The sequence below is a fragment of the Salmo salar genome, chromosome 17, assembly GCF_965601325.2.
Source record: "Salmo salar chromosome 17, fSalSal1, whole genome shotgun sequence".
Classification (NCBI taxonomy): Eukaryota; Metazoa; Chordata; class Actinopteri; order Salmoniformes; family Salmonidae; genus Salmo; species Salmo salar.
The window spans coordinates 38,575,764-38,596,792 of NC_138307.1; the positions used below are offsets into that span (position 1 = coordinate 38,575,764).

A 21,029-nucleotide genomic window follows, 5' to 3' on the forward strand; every position below is an offset into this window, starting at 1 on the left:
CCCGTGTCTCTGTCTGCCTTCACTCTGATACAGTACCTCCCCGTGTCTCTGTCTGCCTTCACTCTGATACAGTACCTCCCCGTGTCTCTGGCGTCTGCCTTCACTCTGATACAGTACCTCCCCGTGTCTCTGTCTGCCTTCACTCTGATACAGTACCTCCCCGTGTCTCTGTCTGCCTTCACTCTGATACAGTACCTCCCCGTGTCTCTGTCTGCCTTCACTCTGATACAGTACCTCCCCAGATGAACGTTGGGTTCTGGTCCCTGAGTAGAGGGTCAGGAAACCCTGTTCTGATGGATCTGTTGGGTCCATACTGTGTAGATGAACGTTGGGTTCTGGTCCCTGAGTAGAGGGTCAGGAAACCCTGTTCTGATGGATCTGTTGGGTCCATACTGTGTAGATGAACGTTGGGTTCTGGTCCCTGAGTAGAGGGTCAGGAAACCCTGTTCTGATGGATCTGTTGGGTCCATACTGTGTAGATGAACGTTGGGTTCTGGTCCCTGAGTAGAGGGTCAGGAAACCCTGTTCTGATGGATCTGTTGGGTCCATACTGTGTAGATGAACGTTGGGTTCTGGTCCCTGAGTAGAGGGTCAGGAAACCCTGTTCTGATGGATCTGTTGGGTCCATACTGTGTAGATGAACGTTGGGTTCTGGTCCCTGAGTAGAGGGTCAGGAAACCCTGTTCTGATGGATCTGTTGGGTCCATACTGTGTAGATGAACGTTGGGTTCTGGTCCCTGAGTAGAGGGTCAGGAAACCCTGTTCTGATGGATCTGTTGGGTCCATACTGTGTAGATGAACGTTGGGTTCTGGTCCCTGAGTAGAGGGTCAGGAAACCCTGTTCTGATGGATCTGTTGGGTCCATACTGTGTAGATGAACGTTGGGTTCTGGTCCCTGAGTAGAGGGTCAGGAAACCCTGTTCTGATGGATCTGTTGGGTCCATACTGTGTAGATGAACGTTGGGTTCTGGTCCCTGAGTAGAGGGTCAGGAAACCCTGTTCTGATGGATCTGTTGGGTCCATACTGTGTAGATGAACGTTGGGTTCTGGTCCCTGAGTAGAGGGTCAGGAAACCCTGTTCTGATGGATCTGTTGGGTCCATACTGTGTTGGGTTCGTTCAACATGGCGGCCAACTTTTTTTTTTTCTTTTTTAAAGTTGAGTCAACTGACTGATCACCTTGCACATAACTGCTCGATGTTATTTGTACATCAGTCGGTCACAATTTACCCATGATACATCAGTTTTGATGCTCTCAAACACGGCCGTTCATCCAGACATGCATCTATCGTTGTAGAACATCTGACGCGTAGAAGAAGGAATCCCATCCAGGGGGCTGTATTTATCGTCTCAGTTTTAGATGGACGGGTGGGATCTGTTCCTAGGTCAGAGCTCCTACTCTGATGACACTTTTTATTTATTTAACCAGGTAGGCTAGTTGAGAACAAGTCCTTTATTTAACCAGGTAGGCTAGTTGAGAACAAGTCCTTTATTTAACCAGGTAGGCTAGTTGAGAACAAGTCCTTTATTTAACCAGGTAGGCTAGTTGAGAACAAGTCCTTTATTTAACCAGGTAGGCTAGTTGAGAACAAGTTCTCATTTACAATTGCGACCTGGCCAAGATAAAGCAAAGCAGTTCGACAACATACAACAACACAGAGTTACACATGGAGTAAAACAAACATACAGTCAATAATACAGTAGAAAAATAAGTCTATATACAATGTGAGCAAATGAGGTGAGATAAGGGAGGTAAAGGCAATAAATAGGCCATGGTGGCGAAGTAAATACAATATAGCAATTAAACACTGGAATGGTAGATTTGTAGTGGAAGAAAGTGCAAAGTAGAAATAATGGGGTGCAAAGGAGCTAAATAAATACAGCAGGGGAAGAGGTAGTTGTTTGGCCTAAATTATAGATGGGCTATGTACAGGTGCAGTGATCTGGGAGCTGGTGCTTAAAGCTAGTGAGGGAGATAAGTGTTTCCAGTTTCAGAGATTTTTGTAGTTCGTTCCAGTCATTGTCAGCAGAGAACTGGAAGGAGAGGCAGCCAAAGGAGGAATAGGCTTTGGGGGTGACCAGAGAGATATACCTGCTGGAGCACGTGCTACAGGTGGGTGCTGCTATGGTGACCAGTGAGTGGAGATAAGGGGGGACTTTACCTAGCAGGGTCTTGTAGATGACCTGGAGCCAGTGGGTTTGGCGACGAGTATGAAGCGAAGGCCAGCCAACGTGAGCGTACAGGTTGCAGTGGTGGGTAGTATATGGGGCTTTGGTGACAAAACGGATGGCACTGTGATAGACTGCATCCAGTTTATTAAGTAGAGTGTTGGAGGCTATTTTGTAAATGACATCGCCGAAGTCGAGGATCGGTAGGATAGTCAGTTTTACGAGGGTATGTTTGGCAGCATGAGTGAAGGATGCTTTGTTGCGAAATAGGAAGCCGATTCTAGATTTAATTTTGGATTGGAGATGTTTGATGTGAGTCTGGAAGGAGAGTTTACAGTCTAACCAGACACCCAGGTATTTGTAGTTGTCCACATATTCTAAGTCAGAACCGTCCAGAGTAGTGATGCTGGACGGGCGGGCAGGTATCGGTTGAAGAGCATGCATTTAGTTTTACTTGTATTTAAGAGCAGTTGGAGGCCACGGAAGGAGAGTTATATGGTATTGAAGCTCGTCTGGAGGGTTAAGTGTCCAAAGAAGGGCCAGAAGTATACAGAATGGTGTTGTCTGCATAGAGGTGGATCAGAGACTCCCCAGCAGCAAGAGCGACATCATTGATGTATACAGAGAAAAGAGTTGGCCCGAGAATTGAACCCTGTGGCACCCCCATAGAGACTGCCAGAGGTCCGGACAACAGGCCCTCCGATTTGACACACTGAACTCTATCAGAGAAGTAGTTGGTGAACCAGGCGAGGCAGTCATTTGAGAAACCAAGGCTGTCGAGTCTGCCGATGAGGATGTGGTGATTGACAGAGTCGAAAGCCTTGGCCAATGAATACGGCAGCACAGTATTGTTTCTTATCTTAAAGAAAAGCAGACAGGTACATTTTTTTACGAAATAATTTAATTTTTTTTATTCCAACAGTCCATTAAAAACAACTTGTACGTATTGACCCTTGGTTGCCGTGTATCTGTACGCAGAAAACACTTCTGAAGGATCCCTGATTGAATGTAAAACGGTCAGATAACAAACACAGGAATAAACCAGCTCATAGTGGCCCAGGTGAGATGAACCTAAAGCACCTCACTGCTCAGAACACTAGGAATCCTTCAAATGTGTCCCCAAGTGGCACCCTGTGCACTAAATTTGACAAGGGGTCCTGGTTTGAAAGTAGTGCACTATATAGGGAACAGGGTGCCACTTGGGACTTCATCGACATGTAGTATAAGGCCAGTGATTTGGTCCTAACTGGCCAACTAAACACATCAGAAGCTTGACAACTTTACTTCTCTGCATCATTAAAAACAAAACGACACTCCCATCTACTGGTGAGCTCTCTAGGGAGGCCCCAGACCAGGCTAGTCGTCCTCCTCCTCCTAGTGGTGGAGCCCCCAGACCAGGCTAGTCGTCCTCCTGGTGGTGGGGCCCCAGACCAGGCTAGTCGTCCTTCTCCTCCTGGTGGTGGGGCCCCAGACCAGGCTAGTCGTCCTCCTCCTCCTAGTGGTGGAGCCCCCAGACCAGGCTAGTCGTCCTCCTGGTGGTGGGGCCCCAGACCAGGCTAGTCGTCCTTCTCCTCCTAGTGGTGGGGCCCCAGACCAGGCTAGTCGTCCTCCTCCTCCTAGTGGTGGAGCCCCCAGACCAGGCTAGTCGTCCTCCTGGTGGTGGGGCCCCAGACCAGGCTAGTCGTCCTTCTCCTCCTAGTGGTGGAGCCCCCAGACCAGGCTAGTCGTCCTCCTGGTGGTGGGGCCCCAGACCAGGCTAGTCGTCCTTCTCCTCCAAGTGGTGGAGCCCCCAGACCAGGCTAGTCGTCCTTCTGGTGGTGGGGCCCCAGACCAGGCTAGTCGTCCTTCTCCTCCTAGTGGTGGAGCCCCCAGACCAGGCTAGTCGTCCTTCTGGTGGTGGGGCCCCAGACCAGGCTAGTCGTCCTCCTGGTGGTGGGGCCCCAGACCAGGCTAGTCGTCAGTCTCCTCCTAGTGGTGGGGCCCCAGACCAGGCTAGTCGTCCTTCTCCTCCTGGTGGTGGGGCCCCAGACCAGGCTAGTTGTCAGTCTCCTCCTAGTGGTGGGGCCCCAGACCAGGCTAGTCGTCCTTCTCCTGGTGGTGGGGCCCCAGACCAGGCTAGTCGTCAGTCTCCTCCTAGTGGTGGAGCCCCCAGACCAGGCTAGTCGTGGAGCCCCCAGACCAGGCTAGTCGTGGAGCCCCCAGACCAGGCTAGTCGTCCTTCTCCTGGTGGTGGAGCCCCCAGGTCAGGCTAGTCGTGGAGCCCCCAGACCAGGCTAGTCGTGGAGCCCCCAGACCAGGCTAGTCGTGGAGCCCCCAGACCAGGCTAGTCGTGGAGCCCCCAGACCAGGCTAGTCGTCCTTCTCCTGGTGGTGGAGCCCCCAGACCAGGCTAGTCGTCCTTCTCCTGGTGGTGGAGCCCCCAGACCAGGCTAGTCGTGGAGCCCCCAGACCAGGCTAGTCGTCCTTCTCCTGGTGGTGGAGCCCCCAGACCAGGCTAGTGGTGGAGCCCCCAGACCAGGCTAGTCGTCGTTCTCCTTCTCCTGGTGGTGGAGCCCCCAGACCAGGCTAGTGGTGGAGCCCCCAGACCAGGCTAGTCGTCGTTCTCCTTCTCCTGGTGGTGGAGCCCCCAGACCAGGCTAGTGGTGGAGCCCCCAGACCAGGCTAGTCGTCGGTCTCCTTCTCCTCCTCTCCTCCCTGGTAATGTCTGTACTCTGGCTTGAGCTCCCAGGTGTTCTTGTGGGTTCCCTTCACGTTGTAGATGCCGATGTCACGCAGAATCTCTTTCAGGTAACTCTGAATGAAGGGGGGGGAGACAAGCGAGAGTTACGACGTGTTGTATTATAATATAGACTGCTATCAGACAGGAATAGGGAGATAGAAAGAGCGTTGAGTTTCCAGTCTGGTCTAAAATTCCCTGTTGCATCTCTTATGTAGAAAGTATTACATCGCTAACTTGACCAGACAAAAATCCACCGCAGACTGAAACACACTAGGCAGCCGTCTCTACTAAACTAACCAAGACCCGCAGACGACCCGTTCACTAGGCAGACGACTACTAAACTAACCAAGACCCGCAGACGACCCGTTCACTAGGCAGACAACCCGTTCACTAGGCAGCCGTCTCTACTAAACTAACCAAGACCCGCAGACGACCCGTTCACTAGGCAGACGACCCGTTCACTAGGCAGCCGTCTCTACTAAACTAACCAAGACCCGCAGACGACCCGTTCACTAGGCAGCCGTCTCTACTAAACTAACCAAGACCCGCAGACGACCCGTTCACTAGGCAGACGACCCGTTCACTAGGCAGCCGTCTCTACTAAACTAACCAAGACCCGCAGACGACCCGTTCACTAGGCAGACGACCCGTTCACTAGGCAGCCGTCGCTACTAAACTAACCAAGACCCGCAGACGACCCGTTCACTAGGCAGCCGTCTCTACTAAACTAACCAAGACCCGCAGACGACCCGTTCACTAGGCAGACGACTCGTTCACTAGGCAGCCGTCTCTACTAAACTAACCAAGACCCGCAGACGACCCGTTCACTAGGCAGCCGTCTCTACTAAACTAACCAAGACCCGCAGACGACCCGTTCACTAGGCAGACGACCCGTTCACTAGGCAGCCGTCTCTACTAAACTAACCAAGACCCGCAGACGACCCGTTCACTAGGCAGCCGTCTCTACTAAACTAACCAAGACCCGCAGACGACCCGTTCACTAGGCAGACGACCCGTTCACTAGGCAGCCGTCTCTACTAAACTAACCAAGACCCGCAGACGACCCGTTCACTAGGCAGACGACCCGTTCACTAGGCAGCCGTCTCTACTAAACTAACCAAGACCCGCAGACGACCCGTTCACTAGGCAGACGACCCGTTCACTAGGCAGCCGTCGCTACTAAACTAACCAAGACCCGCAGACGACCCGTTCACTAGGCAGACGACCCGTTCACTAGGCAGCCGTCTCTACTAAACTAACCAAGACCCGCAGACGACCCGTTCACTAGGCAGACGACTCGTTCACTAGGCAGCCGTCTCTACTAAACTAACCAAGACCCGCAGACGACCCGTTCACTAGGCAGCCGTCTCTACTAAACTAACCACGACGCAGCTCTAACAACAACACATAAAACCTCACCTAATTCTGCCACAAAACAATGACTCTCTCTCATATGGGCTTTTGAGACGAGCGCTAAATGTGCCGTCCATTTTGTCAAAGGCAAAGGTGTAAAATATTTGATCTTGTCCATTCCCAGCGCACCACTCCAGGGTGCTGTTGAAGAGACTCCTCCCCCAAAAAATTATCCAACATAAATCATGTAGCAGATGAAGCTATGGTAGAAAGAGGAGGTGGCCTTTTCTGTTGTCTACAGGCTGGAGACAAAATGGACGACAATGTAACGAGACAAGACACTTTTTTTTTTTTTTAAATCCCGCATGTTTCTCTGAAAAATAGCCTGTTACCTAAAATGGCAACACATTTTTTGTTTGTTGAAAAGAGCTGTCGTGTTTACAACATATCCTGAAAACAGTAGGGGTCAAGGTAAAATGGACAATCACAGCTGTTGTCCAGGAGTTTCACCCCATTGTCATGATCAGTGGCTTCAAGTTTGTATCTTTCAATTATTTTTTTGACAAGCTGATTTATAGCGAAAAATTTATTAAATACGTCTGCAAATATACAAAATTGATTAGTCACAGGAATCAGGACTAATAAATACAACGCAACGTCCTGTTTTACTAACAGTGTGTCCGCCACATGGATGGACATTCATACAATTCCACTGAGGGGGCGACAGGGTCGACTACACCCCAGTAAGCACGTCTTTTTGTTTGGTCCTGTCCGGATGTTGTTTTTTGGTAACACCTCAGTAAGCACGGACCGATGCTGACGCCTTTTCAACATCTTATTTTGGCGTCAGTTTCGGACCGGCCTTCATTTCCACATCCACGGACATTGGTTTTTGGTCCGGTCCAAATCTGAACTTTGTTCCCGGTCTGAACCAGCCTTGATTTGGCCCAAACATTGACGTCTATAAAATTACTTATTTTCAACTTTCATTCAGAACCAAAAAATGAGCCCGATTTCAACATCTGGAAAAGAGGCAATTTTCAACGTCCTGGAAAATCTTTATTTTAAAACCTACGGAAAATATCTTTTCACTATTCATTCAGAACCTAACTTCAACGTCTGGTCGTGCCGATAGCGGCAGAACGGCCCTGATAATCACTATTTTACTTAAGGTAGTACAATGAGCATTTTACAGTAGAGGTCGACCGATTAATCGGAATGGCCGATTAATTAGGGCTGATTTCAAGTTTTCATAACAACTTTATTTAACTTGGCAAGTCGGTTAAGAACACATTCTTATTTTCAATGACAGCCTAGGAACGGTGGGTTAACTGCCTTGTTCAGGGGCAGAACGACAGATTTTTACCTTGTCAGCTCGGAGATTCAATCTTGCAACCTTACGGATAACTAGTCCAACGCTCTAACCACCTGCTTTACATTAAACTCCACGAGGAGCCTGCATGGCAGGCTGACTACCTGTTATGCGAAGGCAGCAAGAAGCCAAGGTAAGTTGTTAGCTAGTATTAAACTTATCTTATAAAAAACAATCAATCAATCATAATCACTAGTTAACTACACATGGTTGACGATATTACTAGTTTATCTAGCCTGTCCTGCGTTGCATATAATCGCTTAGGTACACGTTGCTCCAACCATAAACATCAATGCCTTTCTTAAAATCAATACACAGAAGTATATATTTTTTAAACCTGCATATTTAACTCAAAGAAATCCCGGTTAGCAGGCAATATTAACCAGGTGAAATTGCACGCAGAGTCAGGGTATATGCAACAGTTTGGGCCGCCTGGCTCGTTGCGAACTAATTTGCCAGAATTTTACGTAATTATGACATACCACTGAAGGTTGTGCAATGTAACAGGAATAACGTTTTGTTTTCGAGATGATAGTTTCCGGATTCGACCATATTAATGACCTAAGGCTCGTGTTTCTGTGTGTTTATTATATTATAATTAAGTCTATGATTTGATAGAGCAGTCTGACTGAGCGGTGGTAGGCAGCAGCAGGCTCGTAAGCATTCATTCAAAATAGCACTTTCGTGTGTTTTGCCAGCAGCCCTTCGCAATGCATTGCGCTGTTTATGACTTCAAGCCTATTAACTCCCAAGATTAGGCTGGTGTAACCGATGTGAAATGGCTAGCTAGTTAGCGGGTGCGCGCTAATAGTGTTTCAAACGTCACTCGCTCTGAGACTTGGAGTAGTTGCTCCCCTTGCTCTGCATGGGTAACGCTGCTTTGAGGGTGGCTGTTGTCGATGTGTTCCTGGTTCTGATCACTAGGGTCGTCTAACAGGAGAAGAGAGACTAACTGATCACTAGGGTCGTCTAACAGGAGAAGAGAGACTAACTGATCACTAGGGTCGTCTAACAGGAGAAGAGAGACTAACTGATCACTAGGGTCGTCTAACGACAGAAGAAGAGAGACTAACTGATCACTAGGGTCGTCTAACAGGAGAAGAGAGTCTAACTGATCACTAGGGTCGTCTAACGCCAGAAGAAGAGACACTAACTGATCACTAGGGTCGTCTAACAGGAGAAGAGAGCCCAACTGATCAACATTCTCCACCAGACAGAGGCCTAACCTCCAGCCTCAACACCTCTCACCAACCTCCACCAGACAGAGGCCTAACCTCCAGCCTCAACACCTCTCACCAACCTCCACCAGACAGAGGCCTAACCTCCAGCCTCAACACCTCTCACCAACCTCCACCAGACAGAGGCCTAACCTCCAGCCTCAACACCTCTCACCAACCTCCACCAGACAGAGGCCTAACCTCCAGCCTCAACACCTCTCACCAACCTCCACCAGACAGAGGCCTAACCTCCAGCCTCAACACCTCTCACCAACCTCCACCAGACAGAGGCCTAACCTCCAGCCTCAACACCTCTCACCAACCTCCACCAGACAGAGGCCTAACCTCCAGCCTCAACACCTCTCACCAACCTCCACCAGACAGAGGCCTAACCTCCAGCCTCAACACCTCTCACCAACCTCCACCAGACAGAGGCCTAACCTCCAGCCTCAACACCTCTCACCAACCTCCACCAGACAGAGGCCTAACCTCCAGCCTCAACACCTCTCACCAACCTCCACCAGAGGCCTAACCTCCAGCCTCAACACCTCTCACCAACCTCCACCAGACAGAGGCCTAACCTCCAGCCTCAACACCTCTCACCAACCTCCACCAGACAGAGGCCTAACCTCCAGCCTCAACACCTCTCACCAACCTCCACCAGAGGCCTAACCTCCAGCCTCAACACCTCTCACCAACCTCCACCAGACAGAGGACTAACCTCCAGCCTCAACACCTCTCACCAACCTCCACCAGACAGAGGCCTAACCTCCGAGCCTCAACACCTCTCACCAACCTCCACCAGACAGAGGCCTAACCTCCAGCCTCAACACCTCTCACCAACCTCCACCAGACAGAGGCCTAACCTCCAGCCTCAACACCTCTCACCAATCTCCACCAGAGGCCTAGCCTCCAGCCTCAACACCTTTCACCAACCTCCACCAGAGGCCTAGCCTCCAGCCTCAACACCTTTCACCAACCTCCACCAGAGGCCTAGCCTCCAGCCTCCTGCCCAGCCTCAACACATCTCAGTGGGGAAGAGACTGAGGGGACTCACCTGGGCCTGTCCCTGAAACTGAGCTGCTGCCATCAGATCTCTCTTCTGACTGGCCTACAGGGAGGGAAGGGAGGGAAGGGAGGGAGGGAAGGGAGGGAGGGAAGGGAGGGAGGGAAGGAGAGGGTGGGCCAGTAAGAAACAACACCAGGGTTTAGACTAGCCGCTTTCTGGCGAAGAGGCAGTAACCGCGGAGATGAACTGCTCGGCAACGACGGCGGTCTTCAACACGTTGCAGAACAACACATCTGACGGTGGCTAGACTTCAACACTCAAACCAGGAAGTATCTCAAACAGAACTTTATATACACCGTCTCCAACCCACATACAAGGATAAACCATGAGCTTCACACTGACACACACACCCTCGAGGGAGAGGAGAGAGGAAGGACGGACGGACGGAAGGCAGGACGTGCACATTAGAAGAGGCATCAAGATCATGCACGTCAAACCAAGCACTCCACACCAGATCAATACCATCCTATTGATTGGTTTGTTTATGTTATTTAACAAGCTCCAAATATCATTCAGCAGCAGATCATATATCTCAACTACTGAGCTGATTGATTCACAGTGGTTCTGATCCGATCTGAGAGACAGCCAGCGGAGTTACTGAGACAAGCAGAGGACCTTCATCTGTTCTGCTGTGGCAACAGAAATTAAACATGCAGCCCACAACAAAGACAGAGAGATGGAGAGAGACGGGAAGGGGCAGAGAGAGAGAGATGGAGAGAGACGGGAAGGAGCAGAGAGAGAGAGAGATGGAAAGAGACGGGAAGGGGCAGAGAGAGAGATGGAGAAGGAGAGAGAGGCGTAGGGATACACACAGTACTACTTACCCTGAGGCGGAGGGGATACACACAGACACACAGAACTACTTACCCTTAGATGACTCTAATGGGTGAAAGATCAGCCATGATCACAAACCAGGCTCATTTGCAGTCGTGACAACACAAGGCATTTTCACAGTGAATATTATCTGACTACACATTCAAATCCAGGTTATGACTCAAACAACATGACCTTCAGGTGTCATGGTTACTCAAACAGCACCTTACTCCCACACACTTAGGTAGGGTGGCGCCCCACACACACTTAGGTAGGGTGGCGCCCCACACACACTTAGGTAGGGTGGCGCCCCACACACACTTAGGTAGGGTGGCGCCCCATCACACACTTAGGTAGGGTGGCGCCCCACACACACTTAGGTAGGGTGGCGCCCCACACACACTTAGGTAGGGTGGCGCCCCACACACACTTAGGTAGGGTGGCGCCCCACACACACTTAGGTAGGGTGGCGCCCCACACACACTTAGGTAGGGTGGCGCCCCACACACACTTAGGTAGGGTGGCGCCCCACACACACTTAGGTAGGGTGGCGCCCCACACACACTTAGGTAGGGTGGCGCCCCACACACACTTAGGTAGGGTGGCGCCCCACACACACTTAGGTAGGGTGGCGCCCCACACACACTTAGGTAGGGTGGCGCCCCACACACACTTAGGTAGGGTGGCGCCCCACACACACTTAGGTAGGGTGGCGCCCCACACACACTTAGGTAGGGTGGCGCCCCACACACACTTAGGTAGGGTGGCGCCCCACACACACTTAGGTAGGGTGGCGCCCCACACACACTTAGGTAGGGTGGCGCCCCACACACACTTAGGTAGGGTGGCGCCCCACACACACTTAGGTAGGGTGGCGCCCCACACACACTTAGGTAGGGTGGCGCCCCACACACACTTAGGTAGGGTGGCGCCCCACACACACTTAGGTAGTGTGGCGCCATTAGCACACACACTTAGGTAGTGTGGCGCCATTTAGCACACACACTTAGGTAGTGTGGCGCCATTTAGCACACACACTTAGGTAGTGTGGCGCCATTTAGCACACACACTTAGGTAGTGTGGCGCCCCACACACACTTAGGTAGTGTGGCGCCCCACACACACTTAGGTAGTGTGGCGCCCCACACACACTTAGGTAGTGTGGCGCCCCACACACACTTAGGTAGTGTGGCGCCCCACACACACTTAGGTAGTGTGGCGCCCCACACACACTTAGGTAGTGTGGCGCCCCACACACACTTAGGTAGTGTGGCGCCCCACACACACTTAGGTAGGGTGGCGCCCCACACCACACACTTAGGTAGGGTGGCGCCCCACACACACTTAGGTAGGGTGGCGCCCCACACACACTTAGGTAGGGTGGCGCCCCACACACACTTAGGTAGTGTGGCGCCCCACACACACTTAGGTAGGGTGGCGCCCCACACACACTTAGGTAGGGTGGCGCCCCACACACACGTAGGTAGGGTGGCGCCATTTAGCACACACACTTAGGTAGGGTGGCGCCCCACACACACTTAGGTAGGGTGGCGCCCCACACACACTTAGGTAGGGTGGCGCCCCACACACACTTAGGTAGGGTGGCGCCCCACACACACTTAGGTAGGGTGGCGCCCCACACACACTTAGGTAGGGTGGCGCCCCACACACACTTAGGTAGGGTGGCGCCCCACACACACTTAGGTAGGGTGGCGCCCCACACACACTTAGGTAGGGTGGCGCCCCACACACACTTAGGTAGGGTGGCGCCCCACACACACTTAGGTAGGGTGGCGCCCCACACACACTTAGGTAGGGTGGCGCCCCACACACACTTAGGTAGGGTGGCGCCCCACACACACTTAGGTAGGGTGGCGCCCCACACACACTTAGGTAGGGTGGCGCCCCACACACACTTAGGTAGTGTGGCGCCATTTAGCACACACACTTAGGTAGTGTGGCGCCATTTAGCACACACACTTAGGTAGTATGGCGCCCCACACACACTTAGGTAGTATGGTGCCATTTAGCACACACACTTAGGTAGTATGGTGCCATTTAGCACACACACTTAGGTAGTATGGTGCCATTTAGCACACACACTTAGGTAGTATGGTGCCATTTAGCACACACACTTAGGTAGTATGGTGCCATTTAGCACACACACTTAGGTAGTATGGTGCCATTTAGCACACACACTTAGGTAGTATGGTGCCATTTAGCACACACACTTAGGTAGTATGGTGCCATTTAGCACACACACTTAGGTAGTATGGTGCCATTTAGCACACACACTTAGGTAGTATGGTGCCATTTAGCACACACACTTAGGTAGTATGGTGCCCCACACACACTTAGGTAGTATGGTGCCATTTAGCACACACACTTAGGTAGTATGGTGCCATTTAGCACACACACTTAGGTAGTATGGCGCCATTTAGCACACACACTTAGGTAGTATGGCGCCATTTAGCACACACACTTAGGTAGTGTGGCGCCCCACACACACTAAGGTAGTATGGTGCCATTTAGCACACACACTAAGGTAGTATGGTGCCATTTAGCACACACACTTAGGTAGTGTGGCGCCCCACACACACTTAGGTAGTGTGGCGCCCCACACACACTAAGGTAGTATGGTGCCATTTAGCACACACACTTAGGTAGTGTGGCGCCCCACACACACTAAGGTAGTATGGTGCCATTTAGCACACACACTTAGGTAGTATGGTGCCATTTAGCACACACACTAAGGTAGTATGGTGCCATTTAGCACACACACTAAGGTAGTATGGTGCCATTTAGCACACACACTAAGGTAGTATGGTGCCATTTAGCACACACACTTAGGTAGTATGGTGCCATTTAGCACACACACTTAGGTAGTATGGTGCCATTTAGCACACACACTAAGGTAGTATGGTGCCATTTAGCACACACACTTAGGTAGTATGGTGCCATTTAGCACACACACTAAGGTAGTATGGTGCCATTTAGCACACACACTAAGGTAGTATGGTGCCATTTAGCACACAGCTCCTGAGTGCACCAAAATAGGACACTGTTCTTCTTCTTCATCATCATGTTTACAGCTGGAGGCCAGGTAACTGTTCCTTACCTGACTGGGTCTCAGTGAACACGGCCAGGGTCTGTCCTCCTACAGTCTGCATGGTGAACGGGTGGTCCCTGGGGGCCTGCACCCCCGATGGCTTGTCCCCGAGGCTGTCAATCATGGTCAGGTCTTCGTTCAGAGTGAATGCCACCTGGTTCACAACAAGTGTTAAGTTTAAATCAGTTTAGGACCAGGACACCGCTGGCTGAGTGGGGATCAATATTCCATAGGAATGTAATTCATCTGTGTCTGTAACCATAGTCACTATTATTACCTCTGCTTTCCCTTGGTTCCTAACGCAAAATAAGAAGACAACAACTGATTAGCTAAATCACCTTAGCTTGCTACTTCTCTTTAGCTAGCAGAGAAAGTAAACAACGATGGTGATTACCAAACAAACCATTAACACACGAACGAGACAATTCTACATACTTGCCGATCCGGAGCTTCCCCACCTCTCCTCTTCCTGATGCTTTGGCCCATTGCTGTGACAGGTATTTGGGCACCTGTGGGCACAGAGACTGGTTGTTAAAGTTAGCTAGCTAACTTGTGCAGTGTGATGATAATGATAGTTACTGTAGTCTACTTCAATAGATCGCTAGTCTCGTCCTCATCCATCCGCGCTGCCACTAGTTTGCTAACGTGTTAGCCGCTAGCTAGTCGTGTTAGCCGCTAGCTAGCTACTAGTGTTAGCCGCTAGCTAGTTTATACCCAACATTTCCAACGTACCTTTACCAGCCACACGCCCGTGTTCTGTTTAGCACCAGTTAAGTCCACTTCGCCTTTCTCTGACATGTTTAAAACTGTTGAAATGACCTCTTACACGTTACCATTACAATTCGTTTGGCGTTATGAGGTAGGCTAGCTAACGTTAACTAAACAACACACCGTCCGGAAAAAGGAACAAACCATAACTACGGAGGCACAGGAGAGACAGACAGGACTCGCGAAACCGGAAATACTAGAACTCGAAGTTCGGTGGTCAATCATTTACTTTTACTCCCCTAACATTAGTTACTAAATATCTCCACAGAAAATTCAGTGTTTACATTTCGCTCCTCTTTTAGCCGACATTTAATCAATGCAGGCAAACTTTTAGCAAGCTATTCATACTAAATAATGTTTTCCTGCCTGGTGCCAGGCCCAACAAATGCAGCTTCAGGCTCAGCAGCCCTGTCCACCCATCCCCATACCCCTGAACCAGCCCTGTCCACCCATCCTCCTGAACCAGCCCTGTCTCCCCATCCCCCTGAACCAGCCCTGTCTCCCCATCCCCCTGAACCAGCCCTGTCCACCCATCCTCCTGAACCAGCCCTGTCCACCCATCCTCCTGAACCAGCCCTGTCCACCCATCCTCCTGAACCAGCCCTGTCCACCCATCCTCCTGAACCAGCCCTGTCCACCCATCCCCATACCCCTGAACCAGCCCTGTCTCCCCATCCCCCTGAACCAGCCCTGTCCACCCATACCCCTGAACCAGCCCTGTCTCCCCATCCCCCTGAACCAGCCCTGTCTCCCCATCCTCCTGAACCAGCCCTGTCCACCCATCCTCCTGAACCAGCCCTGTCCACCCATACCCCTGAACCAGCCCTGTCCACCCATCCTCCTGAACCAGCCCTGTCCACCCATACCCCTGAACCAGCCCTGTCCACCCATCCCCCTGAACCAGCCCTGTCCACCCATCCTCCTGAACCAGCCCTGTCCACCCATCCTCCTGAACCAGCCCTGTCCACCCATCCTCCTGAACCAGCCCTGTCCACCCATCCTCCTGAACCAGCCCTGTCCACCCATCCCCCTGAACCAGCCCTGTCCACCCATCCTCCTGAACCAGCCCTGTCTCCCCATCCCCCTGAACCAGCCCTGTCTCCCCATCCCCCTGAACCAGCCCTGTCTCCCCATCCCCCTGAACCAGCCCTGTCCACCCATCCTCCTGAACCAGCCCTGTCCACCCATCCTCCTGAACCAGCCCTGTCCACCCATCCTCCTGAACCAGCCCTGTCTCCCCATCCCCCTGAACCAGCCCTGTCTCCCCATACCCCTGAACCAGCCCTGTCCACCCATCCTCCTGAACCAGCCCTGTCCACCCATACCCCTGAAGGTGGTGAGCAGCATTGTGTTGAATTGTGTCAGGTGACATAATTGCAGGTATTGCAATGCATTGAGGACAGGAATGTGATTCTCCAGTCAGGAAAAATCTGACTTGACACAGAGGGAGCCAATATCAGAGCCTTAATAAAGGAAGAGATGCCGGCTCTTAGAGATGGATGGACGTCTCTCCTGTCTGAGGGAGCCAATATCAGAGCCTTAATAAAGGAAGAGATGCAGGCTCTTAGAGATGGATGGAAGTCTCTCCTGTCTGAGGGAGCCAATATCAGAGCCTTAATAAAGGAAGAGATGCAGGCTCTTAGAGATGGATGGACGTCTCTCCTGTCAGAGGGAGCCAATATCAGAGCCTTAATAAAGGAAGAGATGCAGGCTCTTAGAGATGGATGGACGTCTCTCCTGTCAGAGGGAGCCAATATCAATAGCCTTAATAAAGGAAGAGATGCCGGCTCTTAGAGATGGATGGACGTCTCTCCTGTCAGAGGGAGCCAATATCAGAGCCTTAATAAAGGAAGAGATGCCGGCTCTTAGAGATGGATGGACGTCTCTCCTGTCAGAGGGAGCCAATATCAGAGCCTTAATAAAGGAAGAGATGCAGGCTCTTAGAGATGGATGGACGTCTCTCCTGTCAGAGGGAGCCAATATCAGAGCCTTAATAAAGGAAGAGATGCCGGCTCTTAGAGATGGATGGACGTCTCTCCTGTCTGAGGCAACACTGATTGCTACGCAAATGAACATTGCACCTCAATTTAGTAGGGAACACAGCCGCCAGAGGAAAAAGGAAGAGGTTACATGATGAGACATCTGAAGAGGAAACAGCTCAGGACAGTGCAGCAAATGTGTTTCAGAACACAGTGTTTTTCACTTCTATGGACAACATCATAAGTGACTTGGACACTAAGTTCCACACCACTGCAAACATTTGTAGAATAATTTTCTGCTGTTCTGAAAGTTTTTTCAGATTAGTGGAGGATAAAGTCCCTTCTGTGTGCCATCCGCTGATCATGAAGTATTCTAGAGATCTTACACCTGAGTTTCGACATGAAGTAAGATACACCTGGACACTGTATCTGCTGCCACTTTCCCCTCCTAACTTGTCCCCTCTTGGTCTCCTGAACACTGTATCTGCTGCCACTTTCCCCTCCTAACTTGTCCCCTCTTGGTCTCCTGAACACTGTATCTGCTGCCACTTTCCCCTCCTAACTTGTCCCCTCTTGGTCTCCTGGACACTGGATATGCTGCCACTTGTCCCCTCTTGGTCTCCTGAATGCAGTTTGTAAGATGCAGCTGCAAAGCATTTTGGGAGAAGTGAGCATTGCTTTATGTATATTTTGCACACTGCCTGTAACTGTTGCTGGTATTGAGAGAACTTTCAGTAAGATAAAACATAATTATTATTTATTTTTTTACTATTTGAGGTCCACTATGTCCCAGGACAGGCTTCGCAGTCTTGCAATGCTGTCCATTGAAAGTCAGTTAGCTAGAAAGCTGGACTTCAAAGACTTAAATCAGTGACTTTGCTACCAAGAAGGCTCAGCGCTGGGCTCTTGGTGAGTAAAGCTGAGCAAGGGCCAGTGATAACTGTTAAATGGCATGGCTATGGATATTGGATCACTACACAACATGATGCCCACAGGCTGAGAACAAGACTGAGAACAAGAACTGAGAACAGACTGAGAACAAGAACTGAGAACAAGAACTGAGAACAAGAACTGAGAACAGACTGAGAACAAGAACTGAGAACAAGAACTGAGAACAGACTGAGAACAGACTGAGAACAGACTGAGAACAAGAACTGAGAACAAGACTGAGAACAAGAACTGAGAACAAGAACTGAGAACAAGACTGAGAACAGACTGAGAACAGACTGAGAACAAGAACTGAGAACAAGAACTGAGAACAAGAACTGAGAACAGACTGAGAACAGACTGAGAACAAGAACTGAGAACAAGAACTGAGAACAGACTGAGAACAGACTGAGAACAGACTGAGAACAAGAACTGAGAACAAGAACTGAGAACAGACTGAGAACAGACTGAGAACAAGACTGAGAACAAGACTGAGAACAGACTGAGAACAAGAACTGAGAACAGACTGAGAACAGACTGAGAACAGACTGAGAACAAGAACTGAGAACAAGAACTGAGAACAGACTGAGAACAAGAACTGAGAACAAGAACTGAGAACAGACTGAGAACAGACTGAGAACAGACTGAGAACAGACTGAGAACAGACTGAGAACAAGAACTGAGAACAAGAACTGAGAACAGACTGAGAACAGACTGAGAACAGACTGAGAACAGACTGAGAACAGACTGAGAACAAGATGTATCTCATAGTAATGGCTGGATTGACCATAAAATATGTTGTTTACAATCAAGACCCCAAGTGGAAGAAACCTATTGATTTGGTGACCTCTTGACCTTTCCTCTAGCGCCACCATCAGGCCTTTTCATTTCCATTTTGTTTTCCATTTTCCATTTCCACTTTTCCAGCTGCTTATTGTCTAGTTGGTATGTATACTTCGTTCAAACAGCAGGAGCGGTAGAGATACTCTGAATGCTCAGCTATAAAAAGCCAACTGACATTTACTCCTGAGGTGCTGACCTGTTGCACCCTCGACAACCACTGTGATTATTATTATTTGACCCTGCTGGTCATTTATGAACATTTGAACATCTAGGCCATGTTCTGTTATAATCTCCACCCGGCACAGCCAGAAGAGGACGGGCCACCCCTCATAGCCTGGTTCCTCTCTAGGTTTCTAATCTCCATCCAGCACAGCCAGAAGAGGACTGGCCACCCCTCATAGCCTGGTTCCTCACTAGGTTTCTAATCTCCACCCAGCACAGCCAGAAGAGGACTGGCCACCCCTCATAGCCTGGTTCCTCTCTAGGTTTCTAATCTCCATCCAGCACAGCCAGAAGAGGACTGGCCACCCCTCATAGACTGGTTCCTCACTAGGTTTCTAATCTCCACCCGGCACAGCCAGAAGAGGACTGGCCACCCCTCATAGCCTGGTTCCTCTCTAGGTTTCTAATCTCCACCCGGCACAGCCAGAAGAGGACTGGCCACCCCTCATAGCCTGGTTCCTCTCTAGGTTTCTAATCTCCACCCGGCACAGCGAGAAGAGGACTGGCCACCCCTCATAGCCTGGTTCCTCTCTAGGTTTCTTCCTAGGTTCTTGGCCTTTCTAGGGAGTTTTTCCTAGCCACCGTGCTTCTACACCTGCATTGCTTGCTGTTTGGGGGTTTTAGGCTGGGTTTCTGTACAGCATTTTGAGATATCAGCTGATGTAAGAAGGGCTTTATAAATACATTTGATTTAATCTGCTGCTGATTTTATCATTTTGTTTGTTATATTATTCTATAGATGATAATGATAATTTATTTTAATTGAAGAGGTTATAATGTATATTTAAGTTATATTTATTTTAAGTTATTCATTAATGTTAAGAGAATTTTCCATTCAAGAATTTTTACCATTTAAAATGACATTTAGGGCCGTCCCTGTAGCTCAGTTGGTAGAGCATGGTGTTTGCAACGCCAGGGTTGTGGGTTCAATTCCCACGGGGGGCCAGCACAGAAAAAAATTTATGAAATGTATGCGTTCACTACTGTAAGTCGCTCTGGATAAGAGCGTCTGCTAAATGACTAAAATGTAAAAAAAATGTAAAAATGTAAAACATTTAGACTGCTAAAGGCCATCTTTAGCACATTTCTTATAGAGGGCATCAGTCTTGCATCAAATAGTGAATTCCACTGTATGCTGAATGTTACATGCACGTCTGCACAGTGTTATATTTTCACAGCTCACTGTCAGTAAACATCTTACAGTAAATATTGGGACTACAAGAGAGTTGCAAGCTTACAAAGGTAGAGTTATTTAAAGCTTTGAATGGGTCGATTGGGTTCTGGAGGTGTACGGTTACAGGTCGAGAGTTATTTAAAGCTTTGAATGGGTCGATTGGGTTCTGGAGGTGTGCGGTTACAGGTCGAGAGTTATTTAAAGCTTTGAATGGGTCGATTGGGTTCTGGAGGTGTGCGGTTACAGGTCGAGAGTTATTTAAAGCTTTGAATGGGTCGATTGGGTTCTGGAGGTGTGCGGTTACAGGTCGAGAGTTATTTAAAGCTTTGAATGGGTCGATTGGGTTCTGGAGGTGTGCGATTACAGGTCGAGAGTTATTTAAAGCTTTGAATGGGTCGATTGGGTTCTGGAGGTGTGCGATTACAGGTCGAGAGTTATTTAAAGCTTTGAATGGGTCGATTGGGTTCTGGAGGTGTACGGTTACAGGTCGAGAGTTATTTAAAGCTTTGAATGGGTCGATTGGGTTCTGGAGGTGTACGGTTACAGGTCGAGATTTATTTAAAGCTTTGAATGGGTCGATTGGGTTCTGGAGGTGTGCGGTTACAGGTCGAGAGTTATTTAAAGCTTTGAATGGGTCGATTGGGTTCTGGAGGTGTGCGATTACAGGTCGAGAGTTATTTAAAGCTTTGAATGGGTCGATTGGGTTCTGGAGGTGTACGGTTACAGATCGAGAGTTATTTAAAGCTTTGAATGGGTCGATTGGGTTCTGGAGGTGTGCGATTACAGGTCGAGAGTTATTTAAAGCTTTGAACGGGTCGATTGGGTTCTGGAGGTGTGCGATTACAGGTCGAGAGTTATTTAAAGCTTTGAACGGGTCGATTGGGTTCTGGAGGTGTGCGATTACAGGTCGAGAGTTATTTAAAGCTTTGAATGGGTCGATTGGGTTCTGGAGGTGTGAGGTTACAGCAATTGCGCAGGGTTGGTGTGGCCTGTGGTGGTGGGGCCCAATGTGACATCTTTCCCCGGGGCCCAAAATCCCTGGCGGTGCCCCTGCATACCTATGAAAAAAAAAACATGTATCTCAACAAAAAAAACATTGGCTACATGAAAAATCTTGACAATTAAAAACATGGTAGCAGCATATAAAACGGGTAGCACTAGCCTACATAGCCTTTAGAGGAAGGGTGCAGCGACAAAACCTCTTAGGAATCCGACTCTTTTCCCCCGAATTTTCACCTAAAATGACATAGCCAAATCAGCCAAACTGCCTGTAGCTCAGGACCTGAAGCAAGGATATG

The 21,029-nt window shown here is 49.8% G+C and overlaps 1 protein-coding gene across 1 annotated transcript; it reads right to left on the reverse strand.

Annotated features, from left to right (window-relative positions):
• Window positions 1-3,051: 3,051 nt before the first annotated feature.
• LOC123731793 (general transcription factor IIF subunit 2-like) lies at window positions 3,052-14,753 on the reverse strand. The gene is made up of 7 exons (XM_082963314.1): window positions 14,551-14,753; window positions 14,254-14,327; window positions 14,096-14,114; window positions 13,828-13,972; window positions 10,765-10,776; window positions 9,886-9,939; window positions 3,052-4,983 (listed from the first exon to the last, which is right to left on the reverse strand). Exons 1-7 carry the CDS (start codon window positions 14,614-14,616, stop codon window positions 4,829-4,831), a joined length of 525 nt encoding a protein of 174 aa, XP_082819440.1. The 5' UTR covers window positions 14,617-14,753; the 3' UTR covers window positions 3,052-4,828.
• Between the last annotated feature and the right edge of the window lie 6,276 nt (window positions 14,754-21,029).